We start from the raw sequence: 19,893 nt of genomic DNA, 5'->3' as shown, positions 1-19,893 counted from the left end.
ACATACAGTGCCCTCTATTACTATTGGCACCCTTGGTAAATATGAGCAAAGAAGGCTGTGAAAAATTGTCGTTATTGTTTAACCTTTTAATCTTTTGTTCAAAAATTCAAAAAAATACTCTGCTCTCATGGATATCAAAGAATTGCAAACAAAATACAGGTTTTTCCAAAAAAATATCTTTGTTAAATATAAGTGCGCAACAATTATTAGCACCCTTTTAGTCAATACTTTGTGCTACCTCCCTTTACCAAGATAACAACTCTGAGTCTTCTCCAATAATGGCTGATGAGGGTGGAGAATACATGGCAAAGGATCTGAGACCATTCCTCTATACAGAATCTCTACAGATCCTTGTAATCTCTCTCCTCTTAAGTTCACATCACAGGTTTTCTATGGGTTTCAAGTTAGGGGACTGGCATGGCCACGACAGGACCTTGATTTTGTGGTCAGTAAACCATTTATGTGTAGATATTGACATATGTTTTGGATCATTGTCCTGCTGGAAGATCCAACCATAGCCCATTTTAAGCTTTCTGGCAGAGGCAGTCAGGTTTTCATTTAATATCTGTTGGTATTTGTCCATGATGCCATGTATCCTAACAAAATGTCCAGGTCCTCTGGCAGAAAAACAGCCCCAAACATTAAAGAGCAAACGTGGGCATGAGGTACCATTCCATATGGCTTCCCTCTCTGGGTGCACCAAAACCACCTCTGGTGTGTATTGCCAAAAAGCTCTATTTTGGTTTCATCTGACCATAGAAACCAATCCCATATGAAGTTCCAGTAGTGTCTGGCAAACTAACGACAATATTTATGGAGGGCACTGTATTCAAAATTGGACTTTTGTGTACAGTTTGGATACATTAACTAGTATTATTAGATATTATTACATATTAAAAACCAGCAGCCATTGATCAAATAAATTGTTATTTAAAATAATATTAACATATTAACAGTATACAAAAATGTTCTATATATTAACATCATTAACTGGTTGCTTCAGGCCAAGATTTGAATTTGTGTCAGTCTCATACAGGGTTGGGTAAGTTACTCAAAAAAAGAAATCCATTGCAGATTACTTATTACTACTTTAAAATTGTAATCTGATTACCAACATGTAACTGATTACTGGATGTAAAAAGTAATTGTTACAAAACAGGACTCAAGACAGGATGTAAGCACAGGAGTGACGTCTTTATTTAGACTTAGGCAGAGGACATGAAACTGAAACACTTATTCCTTAACTTGGAATGATGCATGAAGCACAAAAAAAAAATAGCGCAGAGTGACGTCCTCGGCAGGACTGGAATGCTGGGCGACATCCTCAGCGGGACTGGAATGCAGAGCGACGTCCTCAGCGGGACTGGCATGCTGGGCAATGTCCTCAGCGGGACTGGAACACAGAGTGATGTCCTCAGCGGGACTGGAATGCAGAGCAACGTCCTTAGCGGGACTGGAACGCTTGGCGACATCCTCAGCAGGACTGGAATGCTGGGCGACATCCTCAGGGGGACTGGAACACTGGGCGACGTCCTCAGCGGGGCTGGAATGCTGGGCAACGTCCTCAGTGGGGCTGGAATGCTGGGCAACGTCCTCAGTGGGGCTGGAACGCTGGGCGACGTCCTCAGTGGAGCTCGAACGTAGTGCGATGTCCTCAGCAGGGCTGGAATGCAGAGCGATGTCCTCAGCTGGGCTGGAGCTCAGAGGGACGTCCTCTGCGGGGCTGGAGCTCGGAGGGATGTCCTCTGCGGGGCTGGACAAGTTGATCGCCAAGTTGATCTCAGGCTGGAGCTCTGGAGCTGAGACCTCCCCGCAGGTCTCTAGCTGGAGCTCTGTGGTCACCAAGTTGACCTTAGGCAGGGGCCCAGAGGTCGCCAGGTTGACCTCGGGCGGAGCTCTGCACGGGCTTTTCGGTGTAGTTGTTTATGCTCCCTCCAGCTACTCTTGAAGCATTCCTTAGAACAGAAGAACACTTCCTGGAGACACAGCTTCTTGCAGGTAGGGCATTGTAGCTGAGTCTCCCTCCTGCAGCCCTCAGACTTGTATCTCGGTGTCCCCTTCACCACATAGACCTGAACCTGAAGTGCAGCTGCGGATTCTACCCGGTCCAGCCAGGCATAATAGAGATGGAATGGCAGGTTCTCCTTGTCCGTCACCTCGATTCCCTTCTCCAGTACATCCAGGCTGCTTAATTGCCCCGGCTAGGAGAATTCCTTCAGAAAAATTTCAGAAAACTGGGTGACGTTGTAGAGGGCACTGGACCCTGCGCGCGCGAGCTGCTCTGCCCAATCCCGGGCCGGACCATGAAACCGGGATACTATGAACCCCAGCCACTGTTTCTTGGTAGGTTTGGGGGGGCGCCAGGCTGGCGGAGTACACTTGGCTGTGAAACAGGTACAGCAGTGGGTGGTCCCCCATCCATAAATCTCCGGCGGGAGTTCTGCGGCCGTCCTCTGTGGAAACTGGACAGAGAGGGAACGCAGCCAGTAATCCGAGCATCTCCCGACCAGGTGCTCTCCTGCTAATTCCATGTTACTGGCGCGGTATTCTGTTACGAAACTGGACTTAAGACAGATAGTAAGCCAGGAGTGACGTCTTTATTTAGACTTAGGCAGAGGACATGAAACTGAAACACTTATCCCTTAACTCAGAATGATGCCTGAAGCACAAAACTTAGAACAGGACTATGACTTGAAACACTCGCTTAACTCAGGCACGAAACATTCATTTAAATCAGGCTTGAAACGTTCATTTTACTCAGGCGTGAACAATCATTTAACTCAGGCATTAACACTCTTAACTATGGCAGGGCATGAACACTCTTAACTATGACATGGCATAAACACTATTAACTATGGAATGGCATAAACACTCTTAACTATGGCATGGCATGCACACTCTTAACTATGACAGGAAACACTCCTCTAACTATGTCAGGAAACACTCCTCTAACTATGGCAAAAAACACTCGTCTGACTATGGCAGGACACACTCATCTAACTATGGCAGGAAACTCTCATTTAACTATGGCATGAACTAAGGAACAAGACAGGACATGGAACTTTACCGTGTGGCGCCATTACACCCATCAGTCTCTACTGGTCTCTACACACCCTCGAATATCAACCAATACCTGAACTGGAGGAGAACCAAACCAAAACAAAAGGAAACAGTCTTAGCGTCCATGCGCTCCTTGAGCACGTGCACGTGCTTTCCCAGTACTCGTGCACGTTGTCTCCACAGCGACCTCTGTCGGGGAGATCGTGACAGTAATCAGATTACTGATTACTTTCACTATCAAACCTACAAAAATATACTACAAAGTAAAATTCATAGTTCTTACAATAATATTAGCATGCGTCAATGTATGACATGATCAGAAAAATTTGGATTTATCACAAAACTTGCCTCTGGTGTTGTTGCTGTTTGTAGTACTACCAGACTGATAAAATATGAAACTTTTTAACTGTAATCAATTTACATAAATTAAAAATGTAATGGTCACATTACTGCATTATTAGAAAAAGTTATTAGATTACAGTAACACATTACTTTGTAATGCGTTACACCCAACTCTGGTCTCATATCATTTTGTCATGTCTTTGGGCAAATCGATAAAATGACGTTGTGCTGAAAATAAAATTCTAGTGTGCAGGAGGCACAGAAGGCAGAGAGCCAGGGGAACTGGGCAGCCATAGTTTCAGCCTGCTAATAGGCCTGATCTGAGAATGGTCATAAAGGCCAAGCAGACAAAGTAGGAGTGGTCCTGAGGGGCCACGGAGGGATGTATTAGGGGACATGAGGTTGTTAGAGCAGTTAGCCCCCAGTACTACTTTAGAGTCTCCCCTAGCCAAGGCTGTCCCACGTTTTCAGTGTTCTCTGGTCAGCGAGCTGTCACAGGGCAACGGAAATTTGATGCTTTCCCTCCAATAGAATGTGGAAAAGTTAACATCACTAAAAGATTAAAAGAATGGAAACTACTGCCAAATGTATCTCCATGGGTTCTGTCTACCGTAAAAAAAGGGTTACTGGGTCCAGTGCAGAGCTTGAACCCCCTGGTTCAGAGGTGTGCTCACCACAGTAGTCAGCACAGAGCAGAGCCCGATGTTAGAACAGGAAGTCTATCCCTCTTGGACAAAGTGGCCATAGAACATGTATCCCATTCCCTGAAGGAGGGAGGTTTTTACAACCTCAATTTCTTGGCCTGCAAAAAAGATGGGAGCATGCAGCCAATTTTAGATCTGCATCATCTGAACCTCTGAACTGTACTGTTCAGACAAACAGGTTCAAGATGCTGACGCTCAAACCTACTGTTCCACAGATTCAGTTCGAGGACTGGTAAAATTCTTTTAGATCTAAAAGACGCATATTTCCACAGAAATATCACCCTGTCACAGGAAGTTCCTGAGGTTCATGTTTGGAGGCAACGTGTACCAATATTGGGTTCTTACCATCAGGCTAGCTTTATTCCCTCGTACCTTCACAAAGTGTGCGTATCCCGTTCTGGCTCCCTTGTGTCTCCAGGGCATCCGTGTACTAAACAACCTGGATGACTGGTTAATTCTAGCATGATCCAGGGAACTAGCGATTCAACACTGAGATGTTGTTCTTGCAAACATAAAGAGCTTGAGGCTCAGGTTGAACCGCAAGAAAAGTATGCTTTCTCCAGTGCAGAGGACAACTTTTCTAGGAGTTATGTGGGATTCTACTACAATAAGAGTGTTTCTATCCCCAACATGCACAGGGTCAATCCTGTCAAAATTGAGCAAACTAAAGCTGGATCTGGGCATCCTCTCCAGTCTTTATGAGAGACTGTTGGGGCTTATAGCAGCAGCACCCAATGTCACACCTTTGGGCCTATTGCACATGAGACCATATCAGTAGAGGGCTGAAAAGTTCCGAGGATGAAACCTCTGAGAGTAATCAGTGTCACACTGCATGCCTACATGCTCTGAGAATTTGTCCCTGGTTTCTAACTTTGGGTCACACTCTAGGGGCATCTCCTTATCACAAGGTGACAATGACAGACACCTCCCTCACAGGCTGGGGTGTGGGTTTAGATGGCTGTCCAGCTCGCAGTCTTTGGAGCGGCCCTCATCTGGATTGGCATATAAATCACCTAGTAATGCAAGCCTTATTTCTAGCACTGAAATTCTTTCTTCCTCAATTAAGAGGGCACCATGTGTTAGTTGTAACAGACAACACAGCGGTGGTCTTATATATCAACCACCAGAGAGGGTTACATTCACGCCCCCTGTTCAGGCAGGTGCAACCAATTCTTCTCTGGGCAGAGGGAAACTTCTTGTAAGTGAGTGCAATGTAAATTCCAGGCAACTGGAATGTGGGAGCAGACATCCTGTTGAGACAGGGGCTGAGTCCCGGGGGCCCAAGTGGTGGAGTCTGTATGGAAGAGGTTCGGCCAAGGGGAAGTGGATGTGTTTGCCTCTGAGGAGACAACACACTGCCTGCTGTGGTTTTCCCTCCTCCCGCACCATTAGGACTGGATGCCATGGTGCACATGTGGACGAGGTCACATCTGTATGCTTTCCCAAGTTCTAGGGAGAGTTCGCCAAGACCATCTACGTCTGCTGCTAGTAGCACCTTATTGGCCAGCTCGGATAAGGTTCTCAGGGATAATATCCCGGTTAGATGACCCTCCTTGGGAGATTCCTGTCCACAGGGATCTACTGTCTCAATCCGGAGGGCTGATTTATCACCCTTATCTATCACCCTTGGCCGGAACTATGGAAACTGTGGGTCTGGGCCCTGAGGTGCACCAGCTCATAGATTCTGGTCTCACAAGACCATATTGAATGATAGAGACCATCCATGAGGAAATTGTATGCGCTCAAGTGGTGACTTTTTGTCTTCTGTTGTGAGGAACATCAGCAAGACCCAGTTAACTACACAACAGCTACATTCCTGGAGTTCTTACAATGATGTTTCTCAGCAGGGTTGGCTCCTTCCACAATCAGGGGCTACATGGTCGCCATTTCGGCCAGCCATGCCCCTATTGAGGGAGCCTCTGTGATGCAACATCCTTTAACTTCGAGGTTTATTTGTGGTAACAGGTGGGTGGGGCCCATCTGCAGACAATGCATACCTTCCTGGGACCTTTCTGTGGTCCTGGAAGGTCTGTCTGGTGCCCGATTTGAGCCCTTAGAGTCCCTCTGAGAAGCTTCTGATTCTAAAGGTAGCTCTTCTGCTGGCCCTGACATCCCTCAAGTGAGGAGAAGATCTACAAGCTCTCTCTATTGCCCTTTCCTGCTTTGACTTTGCCCCTGGATCAACCAAGGTCTTCCTATATCCTAGGCCGGATTATATTCCTAAAGTGCCACCATCTGCTGCCCAGCCAATAGTGTTGTAGGCTTTCTGCCCTCCTCCGTTCCTCACACTGGAATAAGAGAAATTGCACCTAATGTGTCCAGTAAGGGCTCTCCATACTTACATCCACCGCTCCGGCCAGTGGCATAAGTCGGAGCAGCTGCTGGTCTGCTTTGGCTGTGACAGTAGGGGTGATGCTGTGTGAAAGCAGCGCATCTCTAATTGGATAGTGGAAGCAATCTCTATCACTTATGAGGTGCGCGGTCTCGCTACGAATCTGGGCATAAGGGCTCATTCCACTAGGGGGGTTGCCTCCTCGAAGGCTTTGTCCGAAGGGGTACCCTTACAGGAAGTATCTGCTGTGGTGGGGTGTTCTATGCCGTACACATTCATTTGATATTACAACCTGGATATACATACCACCCCGGGCTCAAGTGTCTTGCAGTAACCCTTGGGCTCGGACCTTTTGAACAGGCCATGCCCTCAGTATTACGAAGTGGGTATTCTTGTTCCCACAGTGTAAAGCTCACGCATGATCTCATTCCCATTGAACGGGGATGTCTGGGTTACTCATGTAACTCTGTTCCCTGAGAAGGGAACGAGACGTTGTGTAGCTTTGTCATACTGGGGCATGCCTGTGAATTGCGTCTTCACTTCAGATAATAGAGGCTGATGGCGCGGTTCACAGGTGCCATTTATTATATCACGCGACGTGGTTAATTGCCATGTCACCTGATCACAGCAGGCCTATAAATTGGCATGAAGTTACACAAGCTTCAGATACCAGTCCAATGTGAGGGCACATCCCTCAGTGTAAAGCTCACACAACGTCTTGTTCCCTTCTCAGGGAACTGGGTTACATAACACAGATGGTTGTTTTGGGGTTTTTCTTCATAGCTCTCACAATGCTTCTGTCATCAGCTGTTGTTGTTTTCCTTGGCCTTCCATTCGGTGTCTGTAGCTCCGTACACCAGTGGTTTCATTCTTTTTTGGGACATTCCAATTTGTTATATTTTCTATGCCCAATGTTTGTGCAATGCCTCTGTTTGATTTTCCCACGTTTCTCAGCTCCAAAATGGCTTATTTTCTTCCATAGACAGGTCTCTGATCTTTATGTTGGCTTATCCTTTTAAACAACAAATGCAGTCTTCACAGGTGAAATGAAGGCTAAAACCAATAGTATATGTTCAGAGCTATTTGTTGTTTAAACAATCAATCTAACAGGACACACCTGGGTAACAAGAAACACCTGTCAGTCCCATGTTCCAATAGTTTTGCTTTCCTACAAAGTGGGAGGTCTGTTAAAAAATGTACTATGTTGTATGTCCTTTAACTCATTTACATATTAATGTAAGGAAATAAAAGCTGAAATTCTAAACTCTCTTCTCATATTCATCTTTGGATCTCAAACCCAAATATTTTCAGTCTACAGCCAAAAAAAAAAAAAAAAAAAAAATTGAATTGGCCTTGCCATTCCAATCATTTTGGAGGGAAAAGTACAAATTATGTGTTTATTGTAATATCTGTGAACAATCTTGAAAAATTTCCATTTTAATATACTGTAATTCAACACACACACTGTACTTGCAATACAGATTTAACCAATTGAGTATAATGGCAGGCCACTCTTCTTATCTTGTTGTTCTTCCTTCATCATCATCATCATCATCATCATCATCATCATGCAGTTCCTCATTTTAGATATAAAATAATATATAGCACCAGAACTATAAAATTAACAACAACAACAACAACAACAATAATAATAATAATAACAACAATATGTAGTAATAACCAATATTCTTACCTCTCCTTATCGACATTATGCCCTCTCTGGCAATATAAAAATTAGTCCATTCTCGTCTGTCTCCTCCAGGGGCAATGAGATGAGTGAAGGTTTTTTTTCTCCTTGACTTTAAATGGTAAATGACACACTTATATAGCACTTTTATCCAAAGCACTTTACACTGTGTCTCATTCACCCATTCACACAGTAGCAGAGCTGCCATGCAAGGCACTAGTTTGCCATCAGGAGCAACTTAGGGTTCAATGTCTTGCCCAAGGACATTTTGGCATGTGGAGTCATGTTGGCCTACGCCAACCCTACGATTTGTGGACAACCCACTCTACCAACTGAGCCATAGCCACCACTTTAACTTTTAGAAAACAATTCCCACAACATACCCCTTAACCACTGACATATAGTTAAATGAAGCTAAAATGAAGTCACTGATTATACATCTGAGAAATAAGGGACATTGTTAACAGACAACAGAAATGGACACCTACCCACCGCCCCAGTTAGAGTGGGCTAGGCTAAGTAATGAACTGCTGCATGATTCATGCTCAGCTCCAGACTACATGTGCCTTTCCAGCTTTAAGCCAAATAAAGCCTACACATAAACACTTTCAAAAGTGTGCCATATTCACACCACATGTGGCCAACCCCATACCTGTGTGTTTTTATTTGGACCATACACCTCAACACCAGCACTGATCCAAAAGAGAAATTCTCACCAATTCTGCAAGTGTGGCAAAACTTTCACATTTGGCCAAAAGTTCGTGGATACCTGACCAATTACACTCATGTGCTTTTTGAACATCCCATTCCAGATTTAGTTCCCATTTGCTGCTATAACCTCCACTCTTCTGAGAAGGTTTTCCACTACATTTTGTGTGGCTGTGGGGATTTGTGCTCATTCAGCCACAAGAACTTTAGTGAGGTCAATACTGAGGTCAGGTGAGGAGGCTTTGTGTGCAGCTAGAGTTCTAATTCATCCCAAAGATGCTCAGTGGGGTTTAGGTGAGGGCTCTGTGCAGGCCACTCAAGTTTCACTCTAACTTTGGCAAACTATGATCACTCTGTGCATAGGGGCAATTGTCAGTGAAGGGAAATCTTTTGACAATTGTGTGCATCAAACACTGTGGCAACAGTTTGGGGAATGGCTAACAGTCAGGTGTCCACTTATTTTTTGCCATATAGTGTACTTTCTCCAAAAGTACCAGATAACAGTCACATGTGGGCCAAATATACACGCCATCTAGGAGCATTACCTGATAGTTTTGATCATGCTGAGACCCATTTCTACACAGCAGTGGGCATGATCTGGTCTGGGTTCAGGAAGGCCTGAGACACAGTAATAACAATCTCCAAGAATCTTTATCCTCAAACAGTGGTGCTCCTAAAAGAGAGGTAGAAAGAGAAATCAAGAAATGTATTTAATTTTAGCCCAGTGGCAATTGAGAGTGATGAAATTCAGATTTATGCTGGGAATTCTTTTTACTAAAATTTTGCACAAACTGGCAGTCTCCCTCTATTTACTGAGAGATGTGAGCCTCGCAACAAATTTGTAAGAATACGCTAGCATTTTTGACAGGCACAGACGGAGCATTAATGATAATCTCACTTAGTTGCACTGATATCTATTACTCATGCTTGCTGCAGTATTTACATGCTCTCACGATTCTGTAAACAACTGTGCCGAAACAAAAGACCAGTTAGCGCTGCTCATCATTGCTAAACACTACACACTGCCACAATTAGCCATGCTATGAGTCATAATTGCATGCTTCAGCTGCTAGCACTAAATGATATAGTACAAGAGCAGACTGAGCTCAATTCTCGATTGGAGAATTCAAGGGTTAAAAGAAAGGTTTAATCACAATAATGCTACAGTACAAATGCCACCCTATTTTTTTTATTTATTTAAATATTTGATGTCTGCTGCATTATTGGGTCAATAAAAAAATAATTAATTAAAAATAATAATTAAATGGTACATAATATATTTAGTAAATGATGTTAAATATCACATGCTAGCCTACTATTTAGACAAAAAAAAAAAAAAAAAATTAAGATTATAGGCTGTCAGGTTTTATCTCCAAAAATGGAAGGAGTCAATTGCCTGGGGCAATTAAAGCCTCCAGAAGAACTGTAACAGAATGACCCGTTCAAAGGAAATATTGTTATCAACTAGCTTTCATTAGTTATAAACTAGCTTTCAATTAATAAAAGGACATTCTCCTTTAGGATTTTCTGGTAGAGAGCAGAATTCCTGTTTCCCTCAATTATTGCAAGTTACCCAGGCCCTGAAGCAGCAACGCATCCTCACACCATCACACTTCCACCACCATGCTTGACTGTAGGTATGATGTTCTTTTTGTGGAATTCTGTGATTGGTTTATGCCAGAGGTAACAGAGACCCTGTCTTCCAATCGGCTCCACTTTCGACTCATCAGTCCACAGACCATTCTCCCAAAAGGTTTGAGGATCATCAAGGTGTGTTTTGGCAACATTCAGATGAACCTGAATGTTTTTCTGGGTTAGCAATGGTTTTCTCCTTGCCACTCTTCCATGGATGCCATTTTTGCCCTTTGTCTTTCTGATAGTGAAGTCATGAACAGTGACCTGTATTGATGCAAGAGAGGCCTGTAGGTCCTTTGATGTTGTCCTTGGGTCTTTTGTGACTTGCTGGATGAGTAGTTGCTGTACTCTTGGAGGAATTTTGATAGGTCAGCCATTTCTGGGAAGGTTCACTACAGTGCAGAGTTTTTCCATTTGGAGATAATAGCTCTATCTGTGGTTCTTTGGAGTCCCAGAGCCTTTGAAATATCTTTGTAACCCTTCTCAGACTGATGTATTTAAATCACCTTCTTCCACATCATTTCTGGAGTTTCTTTAAATTTTAGCATAGTGTGTTACTGGGTAAGACCTTTTAACCATCTTCATGCTGTTGAAAAAGTTGATTTGATTGAACAGAGTTTGCAGTAATCAGGCCTGGTTGCATCTAGTCCAGCTGAACCCCATTATGAATATCTATGAAACTGTTTAGTTTCATAGATTTGGCAAATTAGTAACTATGGGGGCAAATACACACACAGGCCCAGTTGGTATTGGATAACTTTTTTGCCTCAATAAAAAACATTATCATTTAAAAACTGCATTTCATGATTACTCAGACTGCCTTTGTTTTTATCTTAGATTTTGTTTTAATTTCTGAAACAATGTATCTGTATCTGCCCACTACGATGCTAAAGTTGATATTGTTTTAGGACATTATACTGCTCTAGATGATTTCACATTTTCAGGTAATAAGTAAATTTGGGTTAAATCAAAACCCTTTCTATAAAATAATAATAATAAAAATAACAACAACAGCAACAACAACAACAACAACAATAATAATAATAATAATAACAATAACAACAACAACAACAACAACAACAACAATAATAATAATAATAATAATAATAATAATAATAAGATGCTGTAGCATTTTCTATGAATCCACAGTCATACAGGTGTCATATGTTTGACTGACAGGTTTCTTTTTTCTTTTCACAAACACTCATATCTAGTTTTGAAATTCACTTTCTGAGTATAGTTTAGCCAGACATTGCTGGCTGCAATATTGAAGCTCTGCTTTGACACTTGAACACTACCATAAATATCAAATGAAGCTTATTTCAGGCTCATGTGAGTGCTGCAGCTGCTGATTGAATTACTGACTCCATCTCTGAATCTGTCCTCACAGGTTTGTGCAGAAACAGAAAGGTGCTAATTTTTATCGGGCCATATTCAGAGTTGAGTTACATACAGGTAGTGAGGGGGCTGTGCAAATTGGTATTAAGACCTCAGGGTGCAGTTTGCCAAAAAAAAAAACAACAGACATTTGTCTCAGTTATTTGTGATGCTGACCCTGAATTAAAGTCGATTTTTCTTGCAACATAATGAGAAACAGTGTTTAAGCGATAAGTCCAGCACCACTGTCCAGACAGTTTGTTCTAACCACAATGTCAGACTGAAATGCACAGAATGCCATTCAATGGCAATATTAGATACATACAGTGCCCTCAACTAATATTGGCACCCTTGATAAATATGATCAAGGAAGGCTGCGAAAAATTGTCTTTATTGTTTAACCTTTTGATTTTTTGTTCAGAAAATTCATGAAAATACTCTGTTCTCATATCAAACAATTGCAAACAAAACACAGGTTTATCAAAAAAAAAAAATCTTTGTTAACTATAGGTGTGCAACACTTATTGCCCCCCTATGAATTCATATGAGAAAAATATATTTGTAGTATATTCCAATATTTTACATTATTTTAGTACACCTGGGGGACTAGGAACAGGAAATTGTTCAACCATGACTTCCTGTTTCACAGGGGTATAAAAATGAGGTAACACGTATGCCAAATTCCCTTAGTCATTCATAACTATGGGTAAGACCAAGGAATATAGCTGTGATGTGCGGCAAAAGGTTGTTGAGCTTCACAAAATGGGAAGTGACTATAAGAAAATAGCACAAGCATTGAAAATGCCCATTTCCACCATCAGGGCAATAATTAAGAAGTGCCAGTCAATTGGAAATGTTATGAATCACCCTGGAAGAGGACATGTGTCGATGTTGGTGGCTTAGTGGTTAGTACGTTCGCCTCGCACCTCCAAGGTCTGGGGTTTGATTCCTGCTTGGGTTGTGTGTGTGTGTGTGGAGTTTGCGTGTTCTCCCTGTGCTGCGGGGGTTTTCCTGAATATATGGTTGACTTTAAACCATAGATACATCAAATATGACAATTCAAAATAGCCAACTGAAAGCATGATAAAATAGTATACATTCCTCAAATGCAATACACATTTCATGACACTGATTTAATATATTGTGTCACACTGACTTGTGCACACTTAACTGTTGCCATGAGATATTAAATATTAAAATAACAGCAGATAACATGGTCTAAGCTTCAAACTTTACTTCACTTTACTTCAAGTTCAAAACAATAGTATCTGCTGTATTAAGTGCTATTTTAACTGCTAAATAATGGAAGCCATATTGTTATAGTGTTTAATGTGATAATTACAACTACCACTATTCATGCAGAAATATACTGACAGTACTAGATTACTATTATATGTTTATTTGAATGCTTGTGATCATCTCATATACACATTCTCATATATTATCATATCAGTCTTTCATTTTATTTGTTTATTTTTAAATTGTCATATTTTTATGTCACATATTTCTTTTGACACTAAAAAAAAGCAAACAAAAAAAGGATTAACATAAGTAACATCTCCTTCTTCAGTCCACATTTTCTATCCCACAACATTTTGGGGCTTACAGGCATGTGCTGGTCTTTGTCTTTAAAGTAAGTGGTCGAGACAATATTGAAAAACCCCATGGACACCTGTACTCAAGAAAAATCTGAAAAATCAACATTATGATTTGATTTGAAAAGCAGAAAGATGGAAATACTGATACATATTAATGAAATGACACCAATACCTGGACACATAGACATACACATACATATTGTATATTTGCATATTTGCATACACACATATTTGCATAGCTTTACATAGACAATGACACACACAAACACACCAATAGTAGAGGCATCTTATCAGTAATATGCACGACACCTGCATAACTGGATTATGCATAAGTGAACATGAGTATGCCTCCAATCACAAAAACCGTGTACTTACACATATTGGCTATTTTATCAGTAATACAAGTGTACCTTTGAAGTATATAATTGCTATAGCCCATCCACTGCTATACACAATTAGTCACCCACCTTTACCTCCATCCATTGTAGGAGTACTACTGACTAGATATTATTTGAATGGGAGAACATTCTTCTTTTCCAGTGTCTTTGCTGTGTCGAAAATAGTCTACCAAACCAAGTATCTAGCCAGCAGAAGCCCAGGGGTCAGAAAGTGATTCAAATACAAACTGTGTATGAAAAATATTAGGAGTCTATAACTATGCACCAACAAGGTGGACCATAAAACCAATAGAGTAATAGTAATAGCGTCCATTAGAGCAGCCAGTAAGTATACAATGTGTCCAGCAACACCGCTGTACCTGATATACTCTTACCAGTATCCAGGGTTAGGAGGGTTACTTCAAAATGTATTCCATCACAGTTACAAATTAATTAATAAAAATGTAATCATTAATGCAATCCAAGTATCACAATATGAAAGTAATGTAATCTGATTATTTTTGGATTTCTTCAAGTACACAAATGTAAATAAAGTCAAGAGAAAAGCAATATGATCTAAAATGTTTTTATTTGGAGCTTATTTTAGAGCTAAAAAACATGTTCAATGTTTGGATTTGTTTTAATAAAATAAATAAATAAATAAATAAATAAATAAAGAAAGAAAGAAAGAAAGAAAGAAAGAAAGAAAGAAAGAAAGAAAGAAAAGCTAGGATGACCATATTTTGGTTTTCTAAAAAGGGGACACCTTTTTTATGGGGGATGTCTTAATAGCATTCAAAACAATGTTACTATGAATGCAGACTTTAATACACTGAAAAAGACACACTATTAGCATCACATAAATATATATATAAATAAAATTGGTTTCACTCTGCCCACGTTTGACATTCTTTTTTCCTACATTCTTCTGAATGTTCATGACATAAAATAAAGTGTACATTGTTTTGACTCAAGACATCAGTTATTTGCTGGTATTGTCAAGCAACTGTTTGATACTGTACACAACAGCACATCAACTTCGTGGGTACGCTGAGAGTAGTCTAATGGTTTAGAGGCAGAAATTTGCAATATTTGCTTTCGACCATTTGCTGTGCAAGAAGGCGGGAATTACAGAGAGGGGTTAAAGCAATGCAAACATGCACACACATGATTTAGTATTAGACCACAAGCACATCATAATGAAACTAAATCCAAATTCCGGACATTTTCTCAAATTTAAAAATCCTAGCCGAACGCTTTTTTAAGGTCTGAAAAAGAGGACAACGAAAGCATTTCAGATAACAATTTGTGCAAATTTCTACCAAATTAACTTTGCGCAAAATTTATTTGTGCATGCACCAGGAGATTGCTCAATCAAGCAGCTGTCTATATTGTGTTATGTCAAAAGATTAATTTATTTGGCTTGAAATGAAAAAAGTACGAGCTGGCATTTCCACCCATCCTCCTTGAATATGGATATGGTAATGTCGTGTGATATTGGCAGGCTTGGGAAGTAACGGAATATATGTAATGGAATTCTGTAATCAGGATACAAAAAACTGATAACTGTAATTCATTACAGCTACACCAAAAAAAGTAATCAGATTACAGGTACATTTAGTAAAAAATGGAAATACTATCAGGATTACAGTATACTGTATGTAGTAGCTATAAAAAACACACAGTTCTGTGCAAAGTTGATAAATGTTTATTCCAAATTTGGTCACAGCCATTGGTAAATGCACTTGCAACATTAAACAACAATTATATTTATGTTTCTAATGCAATAGGAGTATTTTTCTGGGAAAAATGTAGTCACCACCAACCATTCATCCCTTTATTTATCACTAAACTAAATACATACATATGAGACAGCCTGCTACAGTTAGAATGTGTGTGTGTGTGTGTGTGTGTGTGTGTGTGTGTGCGTGTGTGTGTGTGTATATGTGTGTGTGTGTATGTGTGTGTGTGTATGTGTGTGTGTGTATGTGTGTGTGTGTGTGTGTGTGTGTGTGTTTTGGTTACTCACATGTGCGAGACGATCAAAGCGGGCAAAGAGCTCGTTGAGCATTCGGACGAGCTCTTGAGCTGAGAGGGTGGTGGACAGGTTTGTAAAACCCTTCACATCAGCAAAAAGTATACTGTGGGAGACAGGCATCACACACATATAAACACACAGATTAGCCTGTTTTATGCACCTGAACAATTCTGTACTCAGTACTCAATTATTTTACTAAAGGTGTAATTGGTAGTTCTATACACTGGCAATCTGACAATAATTGATTTGTTCTAAAACTTTCAGCCTCTTTGTCATCTTCTATACTCCCGACTGTAATGTAACTGATCATGCTTTATTCAATAATTCCCTGACACACCTCACTCTCTCACTGTTCAAATTCAAGTATGATCTCAGCTGACAAGCAGTACCATTTCTCACGGCAACATCAACAGGATTTCTGCCATCAAAGTAAAAAACAAAAATACAAGTTTTGTATTGAAAATTATTATTATTATTATTATTATTATTATTATTATTATTATTATTATTATTATTAAAATCTTACAATTGTATATGTTAAATGTATATTTTTATATTTATATGAATCAGGCAAATGTATTCATAAGCATGAGGAAAAAGTTACTTTGACTATTATTACACACTAAAAAAGCACAATTCTGAAAATGAAAAGAAAGCATCCTCACGCATGACCGGTATCTGAAGCTTGTGTAACATCATGCCTATTTATAGGCCTGCCATGATCAGGTGTCGTGGCAATTAAGCGTGTCGCGTGATATATAAACGACACCTGTGAACCGTGCCATCAGCCTTATTATCTTCAGCGAGATTGCATGTCAGTTGTTTGTGTAACACTTGCAAAAAGACTCTTCATTTCCTCTCTATCTTTTCAAAAAAACTAAAATAATAATGAAAAAGTAAAATAATAATAATAATTCCGCTCTGACGCCAAGGAGCCAGAAGGGTGTGCTAAAAATTGAGAGCAGCATATAAAGAGCTGCTTGAAGTGATTACTCAGGCTGGTTGATCTTTTTTCTCTCCAGTGAAAATAAATTCCTCACACTGCAGAAAACTCCCCTTTTTTCCAGAAGTGCATGAGAACATATCACGCTTCTGGGGGAAAACCATGCATAAGCTGTATTTATAACCCCACAATGTTGGATTATTCAGCCACTGTGGGGAATGAACGGCATGGCTATTTATCTATGCTGAAGGTGGAGAAGGTGCTTGCGAGCTACCTCTCTTCATTGGCGGCAGGTAATTTATGGGGGCTGGCTTTGCCATTCAAGCCATGTAAGGCCACTGTGGCGTTGGTGGGCAAGGCTTATGCAGGAGTGGGTCTTGCTTGTGGGTCACTGCAGACAATGGCAGTGTTGCAGGCCTACCAAGCAGACCTGCTGCGTGAGTTCGGCAAATGGCGGCATTCAGCCAGTTCCTTCCCTGTTGTGTCGAGTTCACCCGGGCATCCACAAGTGGAGCCCGGGCCAGCGCTAGTGCGAGGGAGGCACAGAAGGCAAGTACGGCAGCTCGCTTCCCCTCGCAGACAGCCAGGGGACTTTGTGGAACTTATCGTTCCACAGATTCAGTTTGAGGTCTGGTTTGTGATGATAGATCTAAAAGGTGCATATTTCCACATGTGACTCGCCCAGTCACAGGAAGTTCCTGAGGTGCGTGTTTGGAGGCAACTCATACCAATATCGGGTTCTTCCCTTCAAGCTAGCTTTATCCCATCGCACCTTCACAAAGTGCATGGATGTCATTCTGGCTCCATTGTGACTCCAGGGCATCCGTGTACTAAACTACCTGGACGACTGGTTAATTCTAGCACAAACAACTTTTCTAGGGGTTATTAGGATTCTACAACGATGAGGGCATTTCTATCCCCAACATGCATAGGGTCAATCCTAACAACATTGAGCAAGATAAAGCTGGATCTTGGCATCCCCTCTAGTCTCTACAAGAGACTGTTGGAGCTTATGGCAGCAGCAGCCAATGTCATAACATTGGGCCTATTGCACAGGAGACCATTTCAGCGGTGGCTGAAAAGTTGTGGGTTTCGTCTGAGGATGAAACCTCTGAGGGTAATCAGTGTCACACGGCTTTGCCTACGTGCTCTGAGACTTTGGAAGTGTCCCTGGTTTCTAGCCCTGGGTCACACTCTAGGGGTGTCGCCTTAACACAAGACAATAATGAGAGACACCTCCCTCACGGGCTGGGGCATGGTCTTAGATGGCTGTCCAGCTCATGGTCTCTGGAGCTGCCCTCATCTGGAGTGGCATATAAATTGCCTAGAAATGCGGGCCATATTTCTAACACTGAAATTCTTTCTTCCTCAATTGAGAGGTCACCATGTGTTGACAGACAATACAGCAGTGGTCTCATATATCGTCCACCAGGGAGGATTATGTTCGTGCCCCCTGTTCAGGCAGGCGCAACTAATTCTTCTCTGGGCAGAGAGAAACTTTTTGTGAGTGAGTGCAATGTACACTCTGGGCATCTGGAATGTCGGGGCAGACATCCTGTTGAGGCAGGGGCTGAGGCCCAGGGACTGGTGACTCCATCCACAAGTGGTGGAGTCCATATGGCGGAGGTTTGGCCAAGCGGAAGTGGATGTGTTCACCTCCGAGGAGACAACACACTGCCCACTGTGGTTCACCCTCACTCCTCCCATTAGGGCTGGATGCCATGGTGCACATGTGGCTGAGGTCACATCTATATGCTTTTCCCCCGATAGCTCTGCTCCCACAAATTCTAACGAGAGTTCACCAAGACTGTCTACGTCTGCTACTAGTAGCACCTTATTGGCCAGCTAGAAAATGGTTCTCAGAGACAATATCCCTGCTAGACGGCACTCCTTCAGAGATTTCCATCCACAGGGATCTACTGTCTCAACCGAAGGGCTGTTTTATTACCCTTGGCCAGAACTGTGGAAACTGTGGGTCTGGCCCCTGAGGGGCACCAGCTCATAGATTCTGGTCTCACAACTGAGTTGGTAGAGACCATGTAGAATGCCATCCACAATGAAATTGTATGCGCTCAAGTGGCAGCTTTTTGTCTCTTGGTGTGACCCAGCGGACTGCTCAAGAACTACAGTCCTAGAGTTTTTACAAGGATGTTTCTCAACGGGGTTGGCTCCTCCTACAATCAGGATCTATGTGGCCGCCATTTTCGCCAGCCACACCCCTATTGATGGAGCCTCTGTGGGGCAACATCCTCTAACTTTGAGGTTTATGCATGGTGTCAGGCTGCTGAGGTACATCTGCAGACCATGCATACCTTCCTGGGACCTTTCTGTGGTCCTGGAAGGTCTGTCAGGTACCGCATTCAAACCTTTAGAGTCGGCCTCTGAGAGCGTATGTCAGAGCAGCTGCTGGTTGGCTTTGGCAACGACAGTAGAGGTGATGCTGTGTGAAAGCAGCACATCTCTAATTGGATAGTATAAGTAATCTCTATCGCTTATGAGGCGCACGTTCTCGCTACGCCTCTGGGCATAAGGGCTCATTCCCTGGGGGGGAGGGGTCACCGTCTTGAAGGCTTTGTCCAAAGGGGTATCCTTAGAGTACGTGTGTGCTGTGGTGGGGTGGTCTACACCGCACACATTCTATTTTACAGCCTGGATATACATTCTGTCCCGGGCTCGAGTGTCTTGCAGTGACCCTCGGGCTCAGATCTTTTTGAACAGGCCGTACCCTCAGTATGACAGAGTAGGTATTCTTATTCCCACCAGCATTCAGCTAACGCAATGTGGAGTTCCCTTTGAAAGGGAATGTCTGGGTTACGCATGTAACCCTGTTCCCTGAGAAGGGAATGAGATGTTGCATAGCTTTGTCATACTGGGGCATGCATGTGAATTGCATCTTCCCTTCAGATAATAGAGGCTTATGGTGTGGTTCACAGGTGTCGTTTATATATCACGAGACGTGCTTAATTGCCACGTCACCTGATCACAGCAGGCCTATAAATAGGCATGATGTTACACATGCTTCAGATACCGGTCACGTGTGAGTGCGCTTGAGCGTTTAGCTTACGCAACATCTCGTTCCTGTCTCAGGGAAC

At 42.0% G+C, this 19,893-nt stretch overlaps 1 protein-coding gene across 2 annotated transcripts in view; it reads right to left on the bottom strand.

The window, feature by feature from the left end:
* The window catches only part of adcy8 (adenylate cyclase 8 (brain)), an 87,368-nt gene that overhangs the window by 40,600 nt on the left and 26,875 nt on the right, over positions 1 to 19,893 (bottom strand). For both annotated transcript variants that reach the window (XM_017495071.3, XM_017495072.3), the window contains exons 4-5: positions 15,850 to 15,961; positions 9,379 to 9,506 (exon numbers count right to left, since the gene is read on the bottom strand). In XM_017495071.3, coding sequence (XP_017350560.1) covers positions 9,379 to 9,506; positions 15,850 to 15,961 — 240 coding nt within the window. The remainder of the gene's footprint in view (positions 1 to 9,378; positions 9,507 to 15,849; positions 15,962 to 19,893) is intronic.

The sequence above is a fragment of the Ictalurus punctatus genome, chromosome 20 (genome assembly GCF_001660625.3).
Source record: "Ictalurus punctatus breed USDA103 chromosome 20, Coco_2.0, whole genome shotgun sequence".
NCBI lineage: Eukaryota > Metazoa > Chordata > Actinopteri > Siluriformes > Ictaluridae > Ictalurus > Ictalurus punctatus.
The sequence above is the reverse complement of the archived record's forward strand: the minus strand, read 5'-3'. Positions and strand labels throughout refer to the sequence as shown.